The sequence below is a fragment of the Salarias fasciatus genome, chromosome 7 (assembly GCF_902148845.1).
Source record: "Salarias fasciatus chromosome 7, fSalaFa1.1, whole genome shotgun sequence".
NCBI classification, from domain to species: Eukaryota; Metazoa; Chordata; class Actinopteri; order Blenniiformes; family Blenniidae; genus Salarias; species Salarias fasciatus.
Genome location: NC_043751.1, coordinates 25,906,133 through 25,929,739, shown reverse-complemented (window position 1 = coordinate 25,929,739; position 23,607 = coordinate 25,906,133). Strand labels below are relative to the sequence as shown.

At 44.1% G+C, this 23,607-nt stretch overlaps 1 protein-coding gene across 1 annotated transcript in view; it reads right to left on the bottom strand.

Annotated features, from left to right (window-relative positions):
- mob2a (MOB kinase activator 2a) overlaps positions 1 to 7,849 on the bottom strand; it is a 59,987-nt gene extending 52,138 nt beyond the window's left edge. Inside the window, exon 1 of the mRNA XM_030095577.1 lies at positions 7,350 to 7,849. Coding sequence (XP_029951437.1) covers positions 7,350 to 7,366 — 17 coding nt within the window. The 5' untranslated portion in view covers positions 7,367 to 7,849. The remainder of the gene's footprint in view (positions 1 to 7,349) is intronic.
- Between the last annotated feature and the right edge of the window lie 15,758 nt (positions 7,850 to 23,607).

Below are 23,607 nucleotides of genomic sequence, written 5' to 3'. Positions count from 1 at the left end.
TAAAACAGTTTTCGATCATATCTAAAAGATAGTTTCTTTGTTCATGCTTTCTAAAACAAAAAAACAAAAAGAAGCTTGCTTGTTGTGCCTTTGAAGTGATTTATGAATAAATCATGCACCTAACACTGTCACTGTTGCAGGATGACTGATGTGTGTCATTATCAAGAAACAGGCGGACTGCTACAAAGACGACGGGATTTGTAAAACAGCCCAGTGTAACTGCTACTGTAGTTTTGGCAGCGATGTATGGTCTTAAAAGTCTGGCCCTGGCTGCGAGGCCATAAAGCAACCTCATTGCCGAAGACAATAAATTGATTGTTAACAGAGCGGGTCTTTATGTACTCCGATTCACAGAAAGCCAACAGAAGCTCCCTTCAGCGGAACAGCTCCAAGACAGGGAAAAGCTGCTTCTCAAGCACACACTTCTGGTGAGAGGCTGAGAGCCGCGCAGCGCTCGCATCATACAGAAGAACACGACAGCGTAGCAGCGAAACAATGCAGATGAGTGGAAAAGCTCGACAGCAAAGTCAGACTGCAGCCCGGTCTAGACCAGACACCGTAGTGACAGCGCCTCTGTTCTCCAGCAGGTGAACGCTTCAAGATGATGTCTGCACATCTGTCACAGCCTATTATCAGCGCCGCATCTGCGGCGCCAGCAGCGGAAGCAGCCACCTGGGCCGAGACAGCGCGCTGTCGAGTGGATGTGTTTTTATATATATGTGTGTGTGTGTGTGTGTGTGTGAGCAGCAGGGACGGGAAGGTCCTCGGGGTTGAATGAGGATACTGTTGATCTAGAGAAAAAAAAAAAACATGTGCAGGCACATAGAGACAGAGATTAAAGGTAAGGCAACTTAAACGCACTCAGATTGAGGGAAACTCATCAAAGCACGTCCTGTTTAGGTGTAGCATCACATGTCGTATTGAGCTGATAATGGGTTTGATTTAGTTCTGTGGACACATACGTCCAACAATGTCCTAAAACACAATTCCTCTGAAACGCTGTGACTGCGTGCGCACACCACGGCCATAGTAAATACTTCTGTGCACGCACCAGTGGACGGACAACAACACGGTTAGCCTCCAGAGTGACTCCTAGTCCATATTCTCCAGGCGCTTGGTCGATTTGTAGCCGAGAGTCATCTGATCTAGCAGTCCAACTTGGTCGTCTCTCCATGCGAATGCCCACACTCTCCCATTGTTAATGTTTACAGCGTGATGTGTGAGCGATTCCATGACAAAAACAAAATCATCCGGCAGTGGCCCAACAAAGTTCATCTGCTGTTTTTACATTTCTATAAAAATCAACCCGAGAGCCAGATTAAACTGTCTTAACCCCCACGGGAGACATGTTCGACGCCCCGGTTGGTTTAAGATATGGGAAAATGTCATTTTAAAAGGTCTGATCTTTTTGCGACTCCTTACTGAGCTGCTCAGTGACACCAAACACACAAAACAGCTGATCTATCATCAGCTCCCTCAGATGTGACAAGCACAGCTGATGCCTGACAGACTTATTTGGGCAAATCAGGAAGAACATCTCGCACTGTGGCTGCAAACTCAGCCAGAAAAGCCCAAAAGGGACGCCTGTTTTTTAAACCTCTGACTTCTCCCAATTGTCTCTGTATGCTGACTTATGTAGAAAAACGTCAGCAGAGTCAGATGACTTCTCTCGGTTGTTTTGCCAGTCAAATCTTTTTTTTTTTTTTATTGCCACACGATGCCATAAAAACTCACTGCATCAGACATTTGTCTTGGAGCTGTGTCATGTTTACTGACTGCTGAAGTCATGAGAAAGAAGGTCCTCAGGTGGAGAAGTGGTGGCGAGAATAGAAAACCACAAGCAACGTGACAAAAACTACACCACGCTACAGAGAGGCAGAGACACTAAAGACACGTCTATTTTGGACGAGAGCCGCCGTGCTGAGACGGACCGGCACAAATAGACAGACGCTTCCCGCTGAAGAGGAAGTTCAAAGTATAAAGCGGCTCATGTGAATTCCCCTTTTCTACCTTCCATGGCCTGACAGCGTCTTCACTCTCAGCTTTCATCTTTTGACAGTTTCAGCAAAAACAAGACAGAGTTCAGGAGTGCACTTTACCCAACAAACTTCTAAGAGTTCTTTACCCAGAAATCCTAGACTGTTTAAAATTTCAAGAAAATGCAGAAAAAAAATGAGTCGATAAATTATGTTTTTAGGACTTTTGCAGTACAGTGGATGAATGAAAGAGAAAAGTAGCCAGCTTCATTTTATCTCCACCACCAATAAAAAGGGCCTTGTGGCCGTCTTAAGTTTACTTAGGAACTGTTTACATATCATTTCAAGTGAAAACATCGTATTTGGATTTTCGTTTCAGAAAAGTTTTGCTTTTACACGGCAATGATTTGAAGACGTCTGTTTACACTGAAATGGCAGGAATACCAAAAAATATACAGACAGCATGCCAGCATCAGCTAAGTGACACGTTTTCCCTTAAAAGAAGTGCAATAGAGAGTGCAGACTAGAAATATTCCCTGTAGTCAAATACTGGCATGGAAATTTTTTATAAAATTTAGATTAAATACAGAAGCAACATATGTTGGTGATTCCAGTTAAAACCAATATCAGGTCTAAATATTGTTCTCCACTAAGTGATGGGACACAACACTGATGCACTTTCTTACTGGAATCTTTCTTATTATGACCTGCATTAGCGCTGAACGCCGATACGCTGCCTGCACGCCATTAGGTTCCAGGTGATGCAGCGCGAGCTAAGTGTACATTAAACCTGACTCCCGTTCGGGTCAGGCAGCCGAAAGCGGAGCTCCACTTAGCCCGCTGTAGTTTCCATTCTCTCGCTCTTCGCTCAGCATTACCATGCCATCACTCAAAAGCAAAAAGGGATTAAACATCTGTCAAAGCCTGCCCACTTCACCCAGCAGGAAAAGACACATTTAGGCGACGCGCATCTCCCCGGTGATTTAACGTCCTGTCTGACTCCAGCCGTTCACAGACGAGGTCATTCGGCTCGGGAATGATGCACTCCGTCCAAAATGACACACCGGCGGATAGACTGGTTCACAAAACACACAGGTGATACACTAGCATGTGTCTAAAACAGAAGTGGGTGTTATCTGTAGCTGCTGGAGCCACTGGATAAGAGAAAAGCTGCCGTCTCTTGATCTCCTTCCTTCAGTCCATCTATTCAGCATTAGGAAGCCATCGTGGGTTTGTCATCTGCTCCACTGGATTCCCTGTGGAGCTTCATCCTGTCTATACCGTCAAACTCCCCCTTCCCCCATCGTCTGATTCTCCAATCAAGCATTTCATCAAACACGTTCATATCCTCTGCCTACAGCCTTCCTGTCCACCATTATTAAAAAATAGGAGGTACGTCACTTCCCATTCCTGCATCCTTTAAGACGGCTCAACACTTCCTCACCACTACACCTCTCTCTCTCTTCACTTCCGTCGGTCTTGGCTGTGGCGTTCTTCACCACGGGTCCGTATTCAGAGTGATTACATGCTTGGTTAACTCATTCATGGACTCCTCTGTGGACGCATTCAGCTCACACACACACACCTTACACACAGAGCATTCCTGCAACACATACCATCAGCGAGGACGGTTCTGCAGCGGTTTCAGACACACCTGACTCCACTTGCATGTTTTCATCACCTGACTTCAGTTTCCATAACTAGCTATGACTCATTTTTCTCAGAGGAAATGATACAGGCTCACTGAAAGGGCGTTAACTCACATAAACGACGCAACAACCTTCCAAAGATGGACAATTTGATGATATCTGTCCCAGTCCTGACAGAAAGGTGAGCGGTCACCCTCCTATTCTTCATGAATTCATGAAGTCGTTCATCTCTTCTGGAGCCGAGCTGCAGCAGGGTGTCGCTCTTGAATTCCTGACAGGTCACCAAGCAAACCAGATCAGGTCTGACAGCACCAGCTGCTGGGTCAAAAACTATCATTTCAGATCAGAGGAGAAAAAAAACCAAGAGAAGGTTAAGACCTGAAAATCACATTCTGAACTGGGAGAGGCAAAGTAACCCGAGACCAGTGGGCTAGCAAAACCAGAAAAGTTCAAACAGAACGCAAAGCAAACCTCTTGGAGACTGAACAGGTCGGATAAATCTGCAGCATCCTTTCAGTTTGAGGCATAAATCAAGAAACACATGCTAATAAAATGTGTTTGTACACCCAGAGTGTGTGATGTCTGTGTGACAGAAAATGTGCTTTGGAAAAATCATCGAAACATGTGTGGGCATAAATGAGTAAGAGGAAGACGTTCAACACAGTGATACTAAGGTGAGAGCACAAACTTCCTGGCTGCAGCACAGACCAGGAGCCACATGTAACCAGAAGTGGTGAATCAGATAAAGATCACTGTGCACACTGCATGCAATATAACCACTTTGCAGTTTCATTTCTTTTTCTCTTTTTCCTGTATATGTGGTTGATGGTGTGCATTTAACCATCTTCAAAAATTACAAAATGCCCCAAAAATACAGAAGTGGAGCCCATATTATTGTCAGGACTCGGCTCACCACAGGAGTCTTAGTTCTTCGTGTGTCTTTCGGAGAAGATTTATCTCGGTGGTGCTGAAGCAGGCCGTGCTGTTATCTCACAGGAAAACATCCAAACGTCACGAGAAGAAACACCCGTGAAAACATCCTCCACTTTCAAGCTGCAGACACACCTTAAACTTTAACTTGGTGGAGTCCCCCTGCTTTTTTGCATACAGGCAAACAAGTCTCCACTTCAGTTTGCATTACAAATCCACAGGATTGAAACATCAGGGTGCTGCAGCAGTGAACCGGGCCATTGTGAAGTTCTGATGCTTCTCTGCACTGAAGTCACAGGGTAATCCTGAACACAGCCATCATGACTTTGAACTGCGGCCTGAGAGCAGGTGTCCAACGCGGTGATCACAAGCTTCACTCAAACTCATGACCGGGACAGCCCCCGGCTAAAAATACACAACCATAACCCACTGCATTGACCAGCGTCAGTCAGGTGCTGCTGGCTACATTAAGGCAGAAAGTACACTGAGCTTATTTATCATCATAAAAGTCTGAGACTGGAGGCCTCCACTCAGACAAAGCTGACTTAGTTTTACTCAATTCCTGGCAGCCTATTCGGATTATGATTGCGCTTTTTCAGCTCAATAATTGAGCCGAAATAGCTTGAGGGGTTTTATATGACACCAGAACTCAGCACATGAATTGACGCTGCATGTGTCCACGGCCTGTCATCAAGAGTGAACTGCTCACCAAGGTCAAAGCCTGTTTTGCTTTTCTTTACCGAAACAAATGGTCCTTTACACATACTGCCTAACAACTTATGGTCAAAATGACATTCCTCCCAGTCATAAGATTACAGCGATGTAATCTATAGCTCTGACACAGAAATTCTCCTTCACATGCTGGATGTTCTTCACCATGCTGCGAGCTGCTTGGAGACTGGAGCTCTGTTCAGAACTGACCACTGCTGCTGGATTCGATCATAAACTGGACAGTCCGACAGACTGGTTTCATTCCATTTACAAAACTCCTCCATGCCTGCTGTCCCTTCTCAATACTCACAACACAAATCACAGATCACTGCACTTTGCTTTTAGCTTTTAATCGATTTGTTTCTTAATATAAACACTGTCAATCTTTCTTTCTTTTAAGACTGTGACAGTTTTATTGCATGTATGTCTATAGTGGTGTCTATGTTTTTCTTTGTGTCTCCTCTCTGCCTCTTGGTCAGATCGTCTCTATTTTTCGAGGCATCTAAGGTCTTTCAACACCTGCCGCACCGTGCTGAAGGTGTTCTATGAGTCTGCGGTGGTGAGCGCTGTCCTCTGAAAATGCAACCCTTCGGTTGAGTTTTGGGAATAGTCCTCAGAGATACTGGAAATAAATCATCTTAAGAACAGTTCCCAAGGTAGATCTTTTCAAGAATGCTTCCCTCGTGGTGTAGACGGGCAAAAATGCAACTTTCTGGAAACAGTCAGGACTCGTCTCCATACAGACGGCAGGAATGACGTTGCTGCACTTCAGCGCCACGGCTGCAGAAAATAATTCTTCTGCACGTACTCGGTAAACGGACAATAACGACATTTCCCTCCAGAATGTCATGACTCCCAGACAGTCCGTATTCTGCTGCGACTTGTTAGTTTTAGAGTTGAAAGTCACTCAGAATGTCAGTTCAACTTGGTCGTCCTTCCATACACATGTCCATGTTTATAGCCTAATGTTCTCCGAGAGCATGATTATCGTTTTCAGTATTCCTATCATTTCCATGTAAACGGACATTATTTTCAAAATGTCGCTGTGTGGACTGAAAAATTTTGTCTGGAATGAAAAAAGAAACGGTTCATTGTGACTTGAAACGTCCTGTAAACAGTCCAATACCAGCACTACAGAGTCACAGGAGATTGTTCCATCATGTGAACATAATTCATTTAGTAAACTGTGTTTGTTGTGTTTTCTATTAAGCTCACCCTTTTAGTGCTTACCTGAGTCATCTTACAGTCTGTACTTACAGGGTTTAACAGCCCAACCCTCACCCTACTATAATTTGGCCCTGTCAACTTTCTTTTCTAGTAATTCAGTTTTCCAACAATGCTTTAAAAAGAATTGTCCTCTGATAATGAAGTATTTCTGCTGTATTAGTTATTCACTTCAGGAAAAAAAGCAAAACCCAAACACGATAAGGACACAGTGCGGAATTTATCACTGATATGCTGTAATTCAGTATCATTTGTGTCCCCCTGTGAAATTGTCCTGTAAACTACAGGAGTGAATTACCATCCATGCATGTTGCATTTCAGTGTCTTTACTCTCTAAATTGAGCAGAAGTGGTGTGTTTGTGCTCGTGAGGGTGCGTGTGGGGCTCGCTGTGGGCCAAAGGTTGCTCATCAGCATTAGTTTGGGTGGAAGCGGGCCAGCGCACCTTGCACTGGAAATAAACTCAGAGCCGCGTTAGCACGCCTGACAGCCGGCTGACTCGTTACCGTGAGAATTCCCCCGGTTTTATCAACACACAATGTGGCTGTCGCCGGGCTGGACGGACGCCGGGAAGCCGCGTCCCTCCGTCCGTCCGTCCGTCCGGCCGCGGCTGTTCATGCGGCTGCTGACCCGCTGCAGGAGGCTACCGAGCTAGCCGTGCTAAGCTAAGCAACATGCTACCCGCTGCCTGCCAGATTTATGTCCTAAAGTGGAAACCGGAGCGGTCCAGCCCCCGGTGCACCTGTTTGAGGCTGGCTCCGGCGGTGTCACCCACCGAGGGGAGAATCTGCAGCCAGCAGCGGAAACACGGCGCAGCCGAGCTGTCATGTTGGAGCTACACGCTAGCCGTCTCGTACTCACCCCATGAACCAATCCATGGTGCCGTCTGGAGCTAGCGGAGCTAACGTTAGCTGGCAGGGGATAAATCCACCAGGAGCTGGAGGCAACCCCCTCGTTTATCCAGCCACCACCCGGCTCCCGAGTCCCGTCGCTCTTCCCCACCGGGGGCCCGCGTCCCTCCCTGCGGCTGGATCCCGGCCGGTCACGCGCAGAACGAGGCGTAAACTTTGAGCGATTGTCCTTGTTTTGATCCCCTAGCCTCGGATCATGAAGTGGCAGTCAGATCAGTGTGTTAGCTGGTAGCAGGAGCGCAGCATCGGGTGACTTTGAGCAGAAGGAGAAGCGGAGAGAGAGGCGGCGGGCGGTGCGGGTCCGCCCGGAGTCCAGCCTGCACTGTGGCGCCGAGCGAGGCTCTGGTGTCCGGATGCCGCTGCTGGTCCAACCCGGTAACCTCTGTCATGAAGCCCCGTACGGCTGCCGAGCTAGCTGCCAGCCTGGATCTCCACTGGAGCCGCTGCCGCTGCTTTCTGAGCGAAGTCTAAATCGGAGTCCGGAAGTAAACACAGACCCGACCCACTCCGTCTGTGCTGCGCGTAAAGCGCGTGCGGCCGCAGACGCAGTGGGAGATGTAGTTGACAAGTTTAGAGGAGAATAAAAGTGTCAAATCAGCTGCTTTGAATAAAAAGACGGACATCTTCAGAGCCCCACAAATTCCACCTCACATATAACTTAAATTTGTGGCCACACATTGTTATTCCGTGGAGATCAAATCAGTAATCAATAGCCACGAAATAGTCATTGTCGGCCTGGCCTGAATTACCAATTTGTGTCTATGAAATTGTAAATGGTACTCATTTGTACCCATGAAACACAATTTTTGTGGGTGAAAAAGACATTTGTTTTGTGGCCAAAATATAGTATTTTGTGGCTAAAAAATAGTAGTTTGTGGCCTGAAATAATATTTTCCGTCCATGAAAAGGAAAAATGTAGTAATGAAATACTCTTTTGATGCCACAAGAAATTATTTGTGGCTGTGAACATGTCGTTTGTGCCCTGAAATAGTTTTTGCGGCCATGAAATAGTTATTTGAGCCCTGGTCATGAAATACAATTTTTGAAGAATGAAACACAATTTTGTAGTGACCAAAAACACGAAAGAGTACCCTTGATATAATCAACTGTTGCCACGAAAATGTATTTTGCAACAAGCCGACTAGATCATCCTCCCATATGAATGTCCATATGCTTGGCATTGTTTATGTTTATAGCTATTGCTCTCTATTTATCAATTTATATGGGTTTTTTTCAGCACTAGTACAAACAACAGCACCTACTAGTGGCCTGGCTGGCATGAAAACTACATCATTTTCAGTATTTTTTGAATTTTTGTTTGAGCAAACATCATTTTCAAAATGTTGCCGTGTAAATGCAAAACGTTTCTAAAATGAAAATATAACAACGCATTTTCACTCAAAACGTCATATGAACTACACGTGTCGTGGAACTGAAATCAATAAAACTTTGAGAGCCACACTCACCACTCACCCAATGGACAAACGTCACATCAGTCCTACGTACTGTGCTTTTGCACAGTTTGCCAGTGTAACTTATATATTCTAAACAGTTTTAACCAAAGTATTGAAACTTCCTGCATCAGTTTGTGAACGTTATTTTATTGTGGCTTTGAGATGAGTGTTTCAGGTAGAAGAGACATGCTGCCAGTGGAGCCTCATCGAGGCTTTCAGAGATGTGTTGGATCTAACTTGACAGAAGGGAGGTGCCGGGTTGACAACTCCCTTGATATCCTGTTCAGTCTATCCTTGTTTGTGTGGGTTTGGACTGCTTAATTGTATATGACACAGGGTAAGTATCAGTATCAGTATTGACATAATATAGGAGAAAGATATTGTTTGTGACTGAGTGAGGTGTGAGCTGAAGACAGGTGAGGGAAAGTGTGAGGGAAAGTGTGAGGGAAAGCTTTCAGCTGCATAGCTTTACTCCAGCATGTTGAATCTGACTGTCGGCTTGTGCAGGGTGTGTCCAGCCTCTGGCCTGCTGCTGGTTGAGATAGGCTCCAGCTCCACACACCAAAACATGGGCGTAGAAGCTCTGTTTTAAAATGCCACGGAGATCTGTTCAAATCCTGGGCTTGAAGCAGACTGCTGTTTTCACACGGCTAGAGAAAGACCTCACAGGAGGACTTATTTCTCAACAGAGAAGCACCCAGGTGCAGTGAACCTGCCCAGGAGGGGCACTTACAATGGACACCATATTAATGGAGAAATTATTATATACTGTCAGCTCTGCTGCTGCTCTGGCCAGAAACACAGGAGCACAATGCCAGGACCAGCCTGCTCTTCACAGATTTATAAATGCAAAACAGATTATTTGATCTATTCATTTGGTCCTGTTGTTTTTTTTTTTCTCCACTTAAACCTTTATTATAAGATATTTTCCATATACAAACAAGAATACAAACCAAGCAAACAGTGCCGATTGAGACATACCCTCATGCTATGAGTCTGAACGACAGGTTTATTATTATTGTCTATAGCTTAATTGTTGTCCATTTTATGTCTTGCATACAGTCCTTTTTTTCTTTTCAGTTTTGCTCCTAAAAGCCTGAGTAAGTATGTTACCTTTTCTATGAAGAAGATTTCTTCCATGATCTTTCGCCACTGATTCTTTGTAGGTGATGTTTCCTTATCCCTATTAATCTGTCTTGCTTTCATGCTTCTGATTCACAATGTTTATTGTTGTTGTTGTTGTTGTTTTAACAGATATTTGTCATTTGTCTTGATTCTTCATTCAAATTTCCTTGTTATTTTTACAATAAGCTCTTCAGGAACCACATCTGTTCTTCTTTCTAATTCAAAGCCTTTGTGCTCACTAACCCCATTTTCACCCCAAAATTAACAATTAGTTTTCGGGGAGCTGGTGGCCAGCTGGGACCCGGGCTCTATCTGACGGGTCAGAGCGTGAATGAGGCAGTTTTTTGTTTTGTGTGGATAGTTCATGTTGAGATTGATCACAAAAAAATGTGATATAGAGCAATGAAACGTTTTCACTGAAAAATTGGTCATACTCTTTGGTTCAGTTCATTTAAAACTTAATAATTTTAAGAGTTTCTACACAATTTCTGATACAAAGGAAACACATTTAAGCCTTTTTTCATATGGAAACCTTCCGAGAAGACTCTTTGTTTATAATTCAATGTAATAGCTAATTCTTTTAAGATGTTTCATAGGGCGAATGCAGCAATGTGCAGGATGTTTTCTCAAATATAAAAAAAATGCACCAGTGTAACTGCAGGAACAAAACTGTATGATATTTCATGTGTGGAGACAATTCATTGTGAATGAGTGAGCCAGAGCAAGAACTTTTAATTATCTCACAGTAAGACAGGAGCCAAATTAACAAACTACAGCAGAATAAGGTGTCATATTCAATTAGATGTGTGCAAATTAATTTCCCAGAAAGCCTGTGGTGTTTTCAGCAGATTTTAGAATTTTCCATCAAACTGCTGTTAATAGCTTGCTCTCCTCTCCTTCTACTCCTTCACCCTCTTTCAGGAACGCACTGATCAGACAGATGCTGTTTAAAAAGAAGGGATCAATATGTTCTTTGCTCTGGGGAAGAAGAAAAGACTGGGCTCCTCTCCTCCTCCTCCTCCTCCCTATTTGTCTAGGAGGGATCATTAGAGCATATCTCTGCTCTTCCTCCTCCTCTTCCTCTGCCATGCTTCACTATGCATCCTCCTGCATCTATAAATAACAGCATCACAGGCGACAGAGGGGGCATTCAGAACAGGAGCCCTGTTAACAGGAGGCAGAGGCGGCTGATTGGCTCCTTGACACTCCGGCGCCCTGCAGGCGACCAATCAGCTCCATCTGGGGGCGGAGTTTTATGGATGATTGACAGAACGCTGGTGTTCTGCTGTAATACCAGCCAGAGCCACACGGGGGCGGTGTGAACCAGTCTCTCCTCCACACAGAGCGGATCAGAGGGTTGAAGGTCTTTGGCTGGAGATGTCTTTCTCTCAAGGACACAGCGTTTAAAAGATGCATCACACACACACACACACACACACACACACACACACACACACACACACACACACACACACACACACACACACACACACACACACACACACACACACACACACACAGCAATGTGAGAAAATGTACAAAAATAGAGGTGCCCAGAGTTTAAATATTTCCAATTAACAACAAACAGTGTGAATGAACAGAGGCGGGAAATCATTACTCAGCATTATTCAGTGTGACATTCCCAAAACAGCTGAAATCCCTCAAGATACTCCCAGTTTATATTTCTGAATCCAAAAACGTATTGAAGACTGTTTAAACAGAAAGGAGAAAACTCCCAAACTGCACAAATCCGGCATCTTGATGTTACATAACACAAACTAAAAAGAAAGTATGTCAAACAACAAGAAAGAAACTCCAGAAATACAAATATGCGTGCACACACGGTTCATGAATTAAATGAGCAGGAATGTTTGGTTCGAGAACAAACCACACGTCTTCAGTGTCGACAGGATGAGTCAGTTCAATCTGTAGGATTACATAATCTCAGTGGAGTTAATGGGAGACATGTGGAGGGAGGCCATCCCAACATCTGCACAACTCCAGTTCTTTATGGTGAAGATGCGTTGGCTGAATGTTTTGGGTCATTTTCTGTTGCAGAGTAAATTGCAAGTTCGAAAGATGATGGATAAGTATCATCTTTTTTTCATCTACACCAAACCCAGTATTTTATACTGTGATTTGCATGTTGGATATTTTCCAACTTAGAGGAACTGTGCTTTTTGTGGTTGCCATAGATTCTCCTATTCTTCTGCAAGTGTTGGTTGTAGTGAGAAACAATGCCACTTGGTGTCACTAAATCCAATGTAAAGGTTCTCTAAGGTGAAAGAATCTTCATACAATGACTTCTCTGTACTTGAATCATTTACTGAGACTATATCCACATGCAATCTGTTTGATCAGTTTTAATGTTGACACTGATTAAGATGTGACTTTGCCTGGCTCATGAGCAGATGCTCAGAGACAGAATCTTCTCCTAATCTTCTATGTCCTTCTGGAAACGACCTGCGACAGGTTGCATCACGTTGCCATCACAGGAAGACTGCAGAGACAGGAGATCAGTCTACAGATGTCCTCAGATCAGTCCAGCGGAGCATATTTACCTCGAACAGGGGATACGAGCCGCAGTGTGACTTCAGAGAGGCAGCCGGTGCCAGAGATGTGCTCTGGGAGAAAATGAGCCGCTCTCTGCTCAGGTACTCGTCTGAGTTATCCAAGGTCACTTCCTGAAATCCATCCGCTCGTCGATACGCAGCCATCCAGGGGTCGATATGTTTCCATTCCAGGCCGTCGCAGCACATGAGCCAGATCCGCATCAGTCCTCCCTTCAGCATCAGCCCAGTTGGACTGATAGCAACAATAGAAACTTCAGTCTGGAATGAAGTCCAACAATTTAATACTGCGACAGTCACCTTTGTAGTAAGTTCCGTTCATTGATTCCTCTGAACTGTCCTGGACTCCACTGAGGAAACGTTTCAAGTGAAATCACATCAGTGTCATGTTTCAGTTTCAGAAAAGTTCTGCGTTCAAACAGCAACTTTTAGAAAACGATGTCAGTTTACCAGAAAACAGCAGAAACTAGAATTTGGCACTCAGAGAGCGCAGACCTCCGCCACAGCTCAAATCAGTCACCAACAACAATAAGAACACCATATATAATAAAGAACATTTTATTTCTCCCCAACACAAACAATGTATGGGAGAAAGCTGTTTGCTGCATGTTCATATCTCACTGTGTTTCCTCACAGTGACTGACACTCCGGAATCACCCTATTTTTGTCTGTTCTGGATCCTGGTATCCGGAATACTTCCGCGATCTGGATCATCAGCTGATATCTCTTAGAGTCATTGAAGAACTTACACTGTAATTTTTTTGCTAAGCCCCCTTGTCATTTATTGTTGAGTTATGTCCAACTACGTCAAAGACTGCCCTATCTCTCAATGATAAAGACTCCTTTAAAAAAATCCTGGATCCAGACAGTGATCCGGATCATCACCAAAATTTAGTGGATTCTAAGTTAGCCCAAGACCCACCTTTCCACAAAGTTTCATTGCAATCCGTCCATTACTTTTTCCGTAAAGTTGCCAACAAACCAACAAACCGACGTGATTACATAACCTCCTTGGCGGAGATAATGATGAAAACAATGTTGTTAGCTTCCTGGGTCGCTAGTGGGCGCTGCTGTTTGTTTATGCAATAAAATCACATGTGCACAGAAAACAGTATGCAGACATTCAAACTCTGTTTTCATTCCAAAATTAATCGATTGACACTTAGAAGCTGAAAGTCAAAGTCCAAGGTCACTGTCTCAGACTGCACTGAGGGCCGCACAGTGGTGTAGTGATGAGCAGAATTTGCTGGGTTTTAATCTCGGGGGTCTTTGCGTGTGGAGGTTGCATGTGGAAACTGTCTGATCACATGCCTTGAGTAGAGATGTTGAACCCGTTTCATTTCAGGGGCCACATACAGCGCAATTTGATCTGCAGTGGGCCAAACCATTGAATAATAAGGGCTGATATTTGAAGTATCCTTTTACAGCACATGATAAACCTGGAATTTTAATAAAATAACTGCAATGTCAACAATACTATGTCTCAGTCCAGAATGGTTATCATAGCGACCATGTGAAGGGTATCAGTGCCTCTGGGTGGAAAAAGATGCATTTTTTGATTGGATTATGACAAAGCAAAACATTACAAAGGACAATCTCAGTAAAAGAAACCAATTCATAAAGGAGAAATTGTCTCTATGCTAAAATATTCATCCTGATCACAGCAAAGTTGTTGATGAGATATATAACACTGTCATCAGCGTAAACTTCAACAATAACTTCATTATGTCCAATATGTAGATAATGGATTGATCGTGAATGCAAATAGACTTTAATTTATCTTCTAAAGGACAAAATAAGAAATATTGTCTCTCTCACACACACACACACACACACACACACACACAGATCAGCTCAGTGCTGCTCAGTGACTGATATGATTTATTCATAGCTGGCAGCGGTAACTCAAAAAGCCATTAGGAGACATTAAAATGGAGACACCTCACATTACTCCTGCATGAATAATAAATGTTTAATAGATGCAAGGAGGATCGTGTGTAGATGTGTTTACGTAAATTAAGCAGTAAGTTGAAGAGATGTTTGTTCTTCAACTTTAACGGAACATTTCTAACAAATAAAGGTACGCCATAACTCCAGCGCTTCTCTGCATCTGCTCGCCTAAACCAACATAAAGTTGATGACAGTCACAGAATAACCGATTAAACCAGGTGTGTCAAAGACATTTTAGTTCAGGGACCACAAACGGATCAATTTCCTCTTGAGTGGATAGCAAATGTTACATTTTGACTTCACACCATAATCACATAATTTTTGTACTTTTGGCAAATAAATCAACATTTCACTATAATAATTCATCAGACCCCATATATCTGTAAGGAAACAATTATATAAGGTCATTTTGTCTCATCAACTTAACAAAAAATCCAGCAAGACATTTTGAAAAAAATCAGTTTTAGGCTATAAAATATGAAAAAAGTGAGCAAAGCAGTTTTATTCAAAATTATATTTAAAAAAAGTAAAATTACGAAAAAAAAAACCTAAAAAATAACAACCCATGATTCACATTTGAAAGTGACTGAAACACTGAAACGATGAACGCCATATTAGCAGTCAGGTAGCTTTCGATCTGTTAGTTAGAATTCTGAAAATAAAGTCCAGAAATTAGGAGATCAAATCAGCACGTGGTTATTAAATGGAAAAAAAAAAACATATTTACAGTAAAACATCTGGGAAGTTATGAAAGCTAAAGTCTCTTGAAAAGTGTGTGTGTGCGTGCGTGTGTGCTGCAGACATGTTTACTGTCAGCAGACTGATCTCATCACTGATGGATTAATTTTCTGTTTCTCCATAATGATGACATAAAATAAGGTGATGATAATCGCTGTTTTGCATGACTGGGTTTCAGATCATCGGCACCACCAAGTCTGTCTGCCAGTGAGTGTCGATCCAGTGCATAATGTGTGTGTGTGTGTGTGTGTGCTTGTGTCATTGCTGGCTCCACGCTGACGGCTGATGTCTTAGTGAATGAGTCAGTCGCAGCCACATTACTCATGTCTGCAGACCTACCTGGCTCCACAGCTCCCATAAGCATAAAGCAGATGAACACAGAGTAAATTCAGTCTTGTTGTGATTTTAACATTGACAGCGGAGTGAAACCAGGACGGTGGGATCGACAGACAACAATAAAACCCACGTTTTGAAAAAGGGAAGTTGGAGAGGAGGCCCGACACTTTTCTGCACAGTTTTGCCTCCGGTGCATCGAAGCCAAAAAAAAGAAAAGAGAGTCTCCAGAGCAGCTGCAGCAGCAGTGGATTTTCCATGAACACAGAGATGCAGCTCTCCTCCTCCTCCTCCTCCTCCTCCTCCTCCTCTTTTTTATTTTTTTCTGTTTCAAGCAAATCAGACATGAAGTCACTTTGAGCCAGAAGCAAGTCAACAGAAATAGCTGGCATGTGGCAGTGAGGTCATGGGCAGAGGGAGGAGAAATGATAACACAGGCGGCCACAGACACGGTGTGTCAGCAGCGAGCCGCTCCGGCTTTTGTGTCTGCAACATACAAGTCATCATGTGACTGCTGAGCCAGTCCTGCAAACAGCCAGTCTAATTATGGGCAAATGTTTACAGGAGAAACAGATTTCAGATTTTTTTTTTGCAATCAGCAGAAATCCCCTTTGACCATACTACATGCAAATATTTATATGATCACAGCTTTGTTTATGTTGCTCTGGGTTCTTTAACCCTTGTAGAGTTTACATATTTATTTAAACATTTATTTTTGAATATTTTTAATGACAGGCTTTAATGCTTCAATAAAATATAATTTAACCCTTTACAGCAGAGGCATGAAACATATTTTAGTTTCGTGAAATGTCCTGAAAAACGTATACGGCAGTAGCATTAGGCACAATTTTATAAACTGCACTAAAAATGCCAGAATGTTAAATGAACACACCAAAACTGACAAAAAAAACCCAAAAAACAAATAAAAAACTCCACGCAGGTCTTAAAGTAAAACTGGACATACCACTGCTCCACAAAGGTAAATCACAGTGCTTTCATAAGCCTCAGTCACAAGGCGTGATGCCCTGGAGCAAGGGTGGAATTTCCTTGTAACGGCTGCAGGGGGGCAATAAATCAAAAGTTCCTCAAAAGCAGCTTCAGGGAGGTGTGCCGAGGAGATCACACAGTTTCCACAGACTTGATCTGTACAGTTTTATAGCTCTGCAGGCGCATTGTTTTGTATAAGTGGCGCGGGCGCGCCTTTAGTTTTCTGATTATAATGTTTAAAGGTATAGAAAAATATGGGGGAAAGTCCCAGCTTGCTGTGAAAGTCCCCCGAATTTCCACATGTGACCTAAAGATACAGAAATGTTCTTCAGTGTCAAAGGAAAACCTTTTGAGTTTTTCGTCTGATCCAGGAAAAGCCAGATTCATACTTGAGAGACACCAATTCATCTCAAACGCATGTTTTTGGATTGCGAGAGGAAAGGAAACACAGGAAGAACATGCAAACAGCGCAGAAAGGTCCTGAAACCCAAACCTGGACTCAAACCTGCTGTGAGGTGAGCCTGCTAACCTCTACACCACTACATCCCTGACTTTAGATATAGACAGATGGATCAATAAATCATAAATCCTGCACTACAGGATGTGGAATAATCACATAGTCATTCACATCTAGAACCACTTTCACCAGTAAATACAGATTAGTGTGTGTGTGTGTGTGAGGCTGTTAGAACAGTTGACCAGCCTGGTCTGAACCGGCGTGAGCCGCACCGCGTCCACCTGAAGCCCCGTCTCCTCTGCGGTGGTCCAGGATGTGGTTTCTGGAGGTGGAGATGCTGAGATATGGGATATGCACTGCTGCCGTGTGCTGCTGACTACAGTAGCAGGAACAGTGTGCGTGTGTGTGTGTGGACACGCTGATGGGGTTTGGACCTGAGCAGAGTGCTGATGGGGCTGATGCGGTGAAAGAGAGAGCGAGAGAGAAAGAGAGTGAGAGTTGCAGTTTGTTCCACCATTAGAAAGACAGAGACAGATGTCAGCAGCAGCGGCCGGCTGGGTCAGCACTTTGGACGTCCAGCCACACGCTCATTGACAGCGACGAGGGGGCCGCCGGGCCGGGGCCCCCCCCACCCCCCACCCCCCGGGGCCCCCCCCACCCCCCACCCCCACCCCCAAGCACACAGGGAACGGAGACACTCTCACTTTCTGTCTCATTCTCGTCTGATTTCATTCCTGAAAACAGAAGCGAGGCGAAACCTGAGGCCCGGCGGGCCGAGGTACATTCAATCTGCTGCTGGTGGAACAGAAATATCGATCTGCTCTCACCTTCCTGTCAGGGGACGAACGAGAGAGGACGGGCTTGATTGGGAGGCAGCAGTAGGTGGCAGCAGTCAGTTACACAACACCTGTGTGTGTTTGTGTGTGTGCGCCAATGCTCTGCAGCTCTTTCAGAAATGGGAATGGTTTGAAGCCCCTCACGCAGGTGGTTCCCCGATTGGCTCCTCTGACCCATTTCTGTTGCGCTGCAGACGGCGCGGCTCGTCTTTGTTTCCTCGCGGTTTTGCCAGTCTAGACACCCCCCTCCGGCCCTGCTGTAACGCCGCGCTGTGCAAAGCACAGGTGGCCATGACAACACTAACTGCATTAAAGCAGATTACCTGAGGCCTGCTGCGCCTGCAGAGGGATTCCTCCTCGCCGCAGGCCTCACACACACACACAAACATTCACATCACGCACACGCCCGTCGCTCCAGAAACCGATCATCAACTTATTCGGCTCGCTTGGTTGCAGAAGGCTGTAATTCATGGAGAAATGAAGCTGGATTTATGAATGCTGCGAGAGGGCAGCAGCAGGATGAGAACATTGAACACATATGTGAGAACCAAGGTTGTTTTCAGGTCTGGCATGGTGGAGAGGGGGACTACCACCGCCGGCTCGGCTTGCGTGAGAGATGGATTGGAATTAGGGGGGGGGTCAGACGGAGAGGAATAGTAGGACGAGCAGACTGCCAGACTGCAGGGTTATATAAGGACAAGAGTTTTCCATGGGAAAAAAAAGGGCAAGAAATGCTGTTCGGAGTCAGTCATCCTTTTGGTGACGCGTGGAAAAGTGAGGAATGCTGTGCTGACGTAACTTTCGAGCAGCAATCGTCTGTAATGAATGTGTGTTTGAGATTAAAGCGCGCAGCCCACTGAGAAGAAAGAGAGGAAGAGAAAGTGGGCATGTTTCATGTAAGAAAATAAAAAAATGTGCGTGTGAGTCCGCTTTGGATGGAAAAGCGGGGAAAGCGCGCCGCGGACTGCTGCTGACGCAACGGCTCCTAACTGTTTCCATATAGAAGGGCCCGAGAGCCGGCGCCAGGCTGGCCCTCAGCGCCCGTCTGGTACCCATCAGCCACCGTGAGAGGCAGGATACACACTGCAACACTCCCACACACAAACACTTACACGTCCATGCACCAGTACAGATGTTGTGCTCCGTTCGCACAATGTGTGGCCTGCAGAAAATGCGACAGACTTCACAGACACATGCACGGAACCCCGTGCGCGCTCCAGGAGACAGGCACGCACGGATCTCTGCGGAGTCTTTCATGTGGGCCGCAGCGGGTCACACAACGGGGTTTGTGGGAGTGAAGATGACGTGGATTCCGTCTGAGTCACAAACACTGGTGAGTGCTGTCAACTCGAGCGCCGATCCAGCGGTGGTCCGGAGGTCAGAGAGGCCAGCGGGCGCTCACGGGGCCGCAGGTTTGAATTCCACGGCAGGACCTTCAGCCGCACTGTGGCAGCCCGCAGCTCCCAGTGAGTGAAGTTCAGCTTCGGGATGCTTTGAATACAGAAAAATAACTTCCCTAGGGGGATTTTAAAAAGACACATTCTTACTGTTTTCTATTGTTCATTCAAAAAAAAAAAACCCCAAAACAATGTGTGTGTAAAATTCAACTGTTGTAACCTAATTTAACACACATTTCAGAACACTATCAGTGCCATCTTAGATATTTCTAGAGGTTCAAATTGAATTTTAATTTCCTTCCATCCTTTTATGTCCATTCTACTAGTTTACAGAACAGAAATATTCACATCTCTAAACCAGAGAAAACCCACAGGGAGGCGCTGCAAAACCTTCAAGCGTGGACTTGTTGGCTTCGGAGTTGACAGTCACCATAATAACGATCCAACTTGGTTCATATGAAGGTCCGTGTTCTCCCATTGTTAATGTTATTATTCTCTGTGAGCATGAGTGGTTTCATTGCAAAAAGCAGCCAACAGCACCTACTTGTGGCCCAACATGCTAACGGCATAGTTTTGTGTGTGTGAACAGAGCATGCATGTTTTTCTGAATCCAACATACAAACTCAAAACAGAAAGGCAGATTCAGACTCAGACTCAAACCAGGGAACATGTTTCGATGAGTGCTAATCACTACACCACAGTTTGTGTTCTTATTTTCCACCCTGCAGGTCAATAAAGGTATGGAATCCTATTGGTCTGTTTTCTGCGGCCATCTTGCTCCAAGAGAATCAAATAAAGAAACACAAAAACATTTCAATAGTTTTTTTGTTTTTAAATGCAAATAGATGTCAGTGGGTGCAGACACACACACACTCACACTTTGTATCCACGTGCACATATTTGCATTGTTTCCTTCTGCCTGTCGGGCCTTGATCCTCTCATATATTTGTTTTGCTAAACAAACATTACTTGAACTTGAGAAGCACTGAGAAGGCAGTTAGGATAGGAAAAAAAAAGAAGAAGAAATAATGATAAACGATGAAATCAAAGAGCTATTTCAGGGCCCTGAACGCATCAGGCAATGAGAAACCGAACCTGAAGTGCAGACTGCAGCACAAACGGGGCAGAGACTGCAGACTGCAGGTTACCTGAGCTGCAGATCCATATAATGCAAGCTGAGGGCACCTTGGAAAACAAACACACACATCTTATGAAAGGATTATCTGTTCTGTTATGATCCTGGACTTACACAGACGCGCACACACACACATGCAGAATGACAAAAAGAGCTTAAATTAAAAGAAAAAAAAAAAGGGTTTTCTTGCGTATTGTTGTATCGTAGTGGCATTGTCACAAGGGGAATCCCCACAATGGCAGTAAAATGAAGATGCAAACACACACACACATGCACACAGACAGCTGGGGATGCTGGTAATGTCATTACCTCTGCCTGTCTTGTGTAGCACTCAGGGTTCCATTCACACCACGACGGTTTTCAGAGCAACTGAAAAAGAAACTTTTTGTAAAACAATTCCCAACAAACAGTATTAGCCTCCAGAGTGTCATGACTCCAGTCCAGACTCTCCTGAACTGGTAATTTTAGTTTTGAAATTCATCTGGAATAACAATCCAACTTGGCTGCCTGATGTTCCGAGTGTATTGTTCTCTGTGTGCATCTAGTTTCATTACAAGAGCAAACGACAGCACCTACTAGTGGCCCAACATGAAAACTACATTGTAATCAACATTTCTGTCTCAACAAACATCGTTTTCAAAGTGCTGCAGTGTAAACGTGAGCATTTTTGTGAAACGAACTACACTAAATTGATGCGTTCACCCTTGAAACGATGTCATATAAATGACGCCTCATTTAGACTTTACTGTGTTCACTGAAAATGCTGTCAGTGTGTCAGTGTGTGTTTCATTTCTTCCCCAAATCACAACACATCAGTCAACATTAAACTGAATGCTTTGTTTGAGGGATGTTTGTTTGAGGGGGAAAATTCCTCCATGACATCATGAAACCAAAACTATGTTTGTCCTCAACCCCCCCAAAGGAAAGGCTGTGAATCGACCCTCACTCTGGTTTTGGAGGCTGTTTGTCTCTTCTTTACGTTGGACGACATGCTGTATCCCACAGGAGGCAAATAACTCTCTTTGTCCTCGTCTTTCTCACACACACATACACACACACACACACACACACACCACTACCTCATCGCCTGAAGGTGAGCACTGTTCAAACACATCACATCATCGGCAAACACCGCACCCTCACCGCTCGGATCAGGAAGAGGTGGAGTGCAGACAGACCTGAAAAACTGTTGTGTGTGTGTGTGTGTGTGTGTGTGTGTGTGTGTGTGTGTGTGTGTGTGTGTGTTCTTGTATTTCTATCCTTGTCGGGGCCAAATGTCCCCACAAGGATAGCAAAACGTGGAACGACGTGCCTTGTGGGGACCTTTTTCCGGTCCTAAGTAGGAGAAACAGTGTTTTCTTGACCATGTTGTTGTTACTGAAAAAAGTAAAAGTGCAAAAACATTTCTTCAGGGTTAGGCTTTGTTGTGGTGTGGGTTAGGGTTAGGGTAAGGGTCAGGGTTAGGGGCTAGACATGAATGGGAGTCAATGGACGGTCCCCACAAGGATAGAAATACAAGACTGTGTGTGTGTGTGTGTGTGTGTGTGTGTGTGTGTGTGTGAGAAGAGGAAGCAGAGGAATAATGTCAGACAATGAGTCAATCGGGGAGAGAACAGGGAAGGACGTGCGGGATGACGTGGTCCGATGGGTCCCTTCCTCATCGTCTCATCAAACACCTGAAAAATATCATGAGATCCAACCTGGAGGCTCGATCATGAATGAAAATAAACACATTTTAACTATGTGTATCTGGATGGACACAATGATGTGAAAAAAGAAAAATTTTGTTGCACTATTGATGTCTGTTTAGACGACGACTATCTTCAGAGCCACTGAAAACACAAGTTTTTGAGGCGCTGACGTGCATCATCGGGTCGTTATGAAGGAGAATCAGTTTACTTGATTACCTTACCTGGTGAAACGAGGCTCGGTTGAGTCTCCAGTACCTGAGGTTGATTCAATACTGTAGAGGCAAGTCGACCGGCACAGGCCCACAATTTCCAGTGAGGTATGTGTAAACTTCCAGCACTTTATTATTGTTTTTATGCATCCATGAGATGAATTTCACCCCCCAAAAAATCTTTATTAAGACTAAAAGTCAAGGTGCATGTGCATGAGTGTGTTGGTCATATTTTAATCATGAGAAGCATCGCTGATGTGTGAGACTCTTTCGCATGTAGCATGTAGCACAGCTTGGCGCTACTGAACCCGCTAATGGTCCAAATGTTACTGGTTGATTGAGTTCCTGGTGTTGTGTAAACTATATTTTGGGCCCTCTATGTTTTAACAAAAAATTTTATTTAAGATCTAAAAATTAAAAAAATTAAACTCTTGCTATTTTTCACCTTTTAAAAACAAGACATGGTAATTTTGGGAAAGCTGTATACAAAAATTCAGTCTTAATGTTTAATTATTGATACGTTTCTCAGCAATGCCACAACTACCAGCAACCTGGACAACGTGAGTCACTGCACTTTTTAACGACCATTACTGTTCTGTCTGCACCCTGCAATATTCAATATTCATTTAGATATTCTGTGCAATCATTTTCACTTTAATGTTATTTTGAAATACTGACGCGGTTAGTTTGTCTTTTGTTGACATTTTTTGTATTATTTGTTTTTCATATTATTTTAATTAGTGTCCACTTGCTGCTGGGACAATGGAAGTTTCCCATTTTGGGATGAATAAATATAAGATGATACAATCTAATCTAAGTTAATATTAAAGAGCCTGACTGAATTGATATGTAAAACAGTTTTACAAATTAAACTGAAAAGTGTACATTCTATGAGCTTTAGCAACAGTGTCTCTTTGAAGTTGTCACAATATCCAAATTAGTATTTTTCATTTTCTCCCTCCGCTCTGTAAAGCAGTGTTCGGCTCGAAACGGCCACATATCCAGAAACGTCTCCTGAAAGCATCTTCTCTGTTAAATAATTCACGGTTCCACCAGCATATGGAACCTTATGCCATAGGCTCAGCCTGAGAGACCAGACAAAAAAAATCAATGAGGCAGTGTTGTGTGGTTAGAGTGGAGTTTGTTAAACACAAAAATCGATATGAAGACTCCAGCAGGACTCCGGATGTCGTAATGTGTTTGGTCTGTTGGGTGGGATTCCCTCCACATCATCGTCCAACCGGGGGGGGTGGGGGGTGGGGAAGAAGTAGAAAAAAAAAGAAATTGTGGAAGGAGGAGAAGAAGAAGAAGCAGAGAGGAGGTTGT